This window comes from Babylonia areolata, chromosome 2, assembly GCF_041734735.1.
Source record: "Babylonia areolata isolate BAREFJ2019XMU chromosome 2, ASM4173473v1, whole genome shotgun sequence".
In the NCBI taxonomy this organism is placed as follows: domain Eukaryota; kingdom Metazoa; phylum Mollusca; class Gastropoda; order Neogastropoda; family Buccinidae; genus Babylonia; species Babylonia areolata.
Genome location: NC_134877.1, coordinates 23,303,640 through 23,306,139, shown reverse-complemented (window position 1 = coordinate 23,306,139; position 2,500 = coordinate 23,303,640). Strand labels below are relative to the sequence as shown.

Sequence of the window (2,500 nt, the reverse complement as noted above, 5' to 3'; positions counted from 1 at the left end):
AAGCGAGAAATTCAGGGAAGACAGAGAGAGAGAGAGAGAGAGAGAGAGAGAGAGAGCAGAGACAGAGACAGAGACAGAGACAGAGAGACAAAGAGAGAACAGAGACAGAGCACAGAACAAAAAGGAAGAAGTGTTGTACTGTTCTAAAGTATTGCACTATAATCGCACTACACACTGCATTGTGTTGTACTGTACTGTATTGTACTGTGCAGCGCGCATTGCGCTGAACTGAACTGCATTTTACTGCACTGTGTGCACTTCACTGCACTGCACTGCGCTGCGCTGCACTGCACTCTACTGCACTGTACTGTGTTGCGCTGAACTGTACCGTATCGTACTGCAGTTTCGCTACGCTTCGCTACACTGAACGGCATTTACTGCGCTCGTACTTCAGCTGTATTCCACTGTGTTGAATTGCACTGTAGAGTATTTCTGATAGGCCGTTTTCAGTTAGAATATCCTTTTTTTTTAATTTTTTAAAGGCAATCGTGATAATTCATTATGCTGTCTTATGCCTTGTTCTCTTGCCGTGATTACTGAATATGTTTATTATTGTTGGTTACTGTAAGTGGGGTTTGTGTGAGCTTAGTATTATTCATTCATCAAACGTTTTATGTCTTTTAATTTTGTTTTCATATTGAACTTCTCCGAATCTCATACGCTGTTTATGTAAAACTAACACACACACACACACACACACACACACACACACACACACACACCACGGATGAATTTCTCTCATTTGAGTTGACAAAGTATTATGTACATTGTATTGTATAGCTCTGCACTTAGTATTATTCATATTATTATTATGTATTTATTTGTTTTATTTCGTTACTTACAGTTTATGAATAAGTTATTTGATACAAATGATAATGACACGGTTCATCAGCCGTCATGTTAATTCAAACTGAAGTGCAACGTTTGTGAGCACAGTGTAAGCTTTTAAGCTTGTTTGATGGTCTTTTGTCTCTTTGTTTGCATTGAAATCATGCGTACTATTGAACAGTTACAAGATTACTTTAACCAAAGACAGCACTGTATAACACAGCACAGCACAGCACAGCACAACACAGCGCAGCACAGCACAGCACAGCACAGCAGCTATCTAACTATATCACTATAAGCTAATAGTCCATGTAACCATCCTCCTCTTCGTCCGAAGGGGCGTTACTCTCCGTGGTCTGGTTGTAGGTCACGTATTGAACTGGGCACTTGTCGTTCAGAATCAGACACTGGTTATGGTGGTGGTGTTGGTGGTGTTGGTGGTGGTGGTGGTGGAAAAAACAAAAACAACAAAACAACAAGTCAAGATTTTATTTCATGATGGTTAATTGAATAAGCAGCAATTGCTTAAAATTTTTTTTTTTACATCAAGCCATTAGTGAAAAAAAAAAAAAGGAAAAAAAGAGAGAATAAAACAAAGAAAATATATAGGGGAGAGAGAGAGAGAGAGAGAGAGAGAGAGAGAGAGAGATGGGAAACAAGCAGATGAAAAGCAACAACAAAATGCATACACACACACACACACACACACACACACACACAAGAATATTGCAATAAAGAAATACACAGATGCATTTCCATTTCACACACACACACACACACACACACACACACGCACACACACACACGCACACGCACACACACACACACACACAAACACCACTGAACACAAATTCTCGGACACAATTACACCATGCCCATCCCACCCACATGCACATGTTCCCTCATATAGTACAAAATCCTTGCCAACACAAGGATAATATATAAAACATTTCACAATTTATAAACAACATGAATCAACAACAGCAACATGAATCATAATCGGAATAACTTTATAATAATAATAATGATAATAATTAGCATTCATATAGCGCTGAATCTTGTGCAGAGACAAATCAAAACGCTTTCACATCAGTCATTCACACGCATGCATAACTCTTAACTTGAGAAATTCAAGACAAGGAAGAGGCAGGGGGTAGAGAGGAAGGGGGAGGGGAGAGGTTATCATGGAATAACTTTATCGACTCAGTAAAAGGAAATTAACCCCTTCACAGCTGCTGTTGACGAATGTGCTGAGTCAGTGAAGGGCTATTACGTCACTGAGGAAATACTGAGCTTACACGTCAGCATGTCAGTTACCTTTCCTTTTTTGTGTATATGGACTTCAACGGGCGGCAATATCCGAGTGGTTAAAGCGTTGGACTTTCAATCTGAGGGTCCCGGGTTCGAATCTCGGTAACGACGCCTGGTGGGTAAAGGGTAGTGATTTTTCCGATCTCCCAGGTCAAAATAATTTATGTGCAGATCTGCTCAGTGCCTGAATCCCCTTCGTGTTGTGTGTACCGTTACGGCAAGCAGAAGATCAAATACTGCACGTTAAAGATCCTGTAATCCATGTCAGCGTTCGGTGGGTTATGGAAACAAGGACATACCCAGCATGCACACCCCGGTAAACGGTGTATGGCTGCCTACATGGCGGGGGTAAAAACGGTCA

General features: G+C 40.8%; 1 protein-coding gene across 1 annotated transcript in view; it reads right to left on the bottom strand.

Annotated features, from left to right (window-relative positions):
* Positions 1 to 991: 991 nt before the first annotated feature.
* The window catches only part of LOC143277080 (synaptic vesicular amine transporter-like), a 50,113-nt gene continuing 48,604 nt past the window's right edge, over positions 992 to 2,500 (bottom strand). Inside the window, exon 16 of the mRNA XM_076581821.1 lies at positions 992 to 1,235. Within this exon, the coding sequence (XP_076437936.1) occupies positions 1,128 to 1,235 (108 nt within the window). The 3' untranslated portion in view covers positions 992 to 1,127. The remainder of the gene's footprint in view (positions 1,236 to 2,500) is intronic.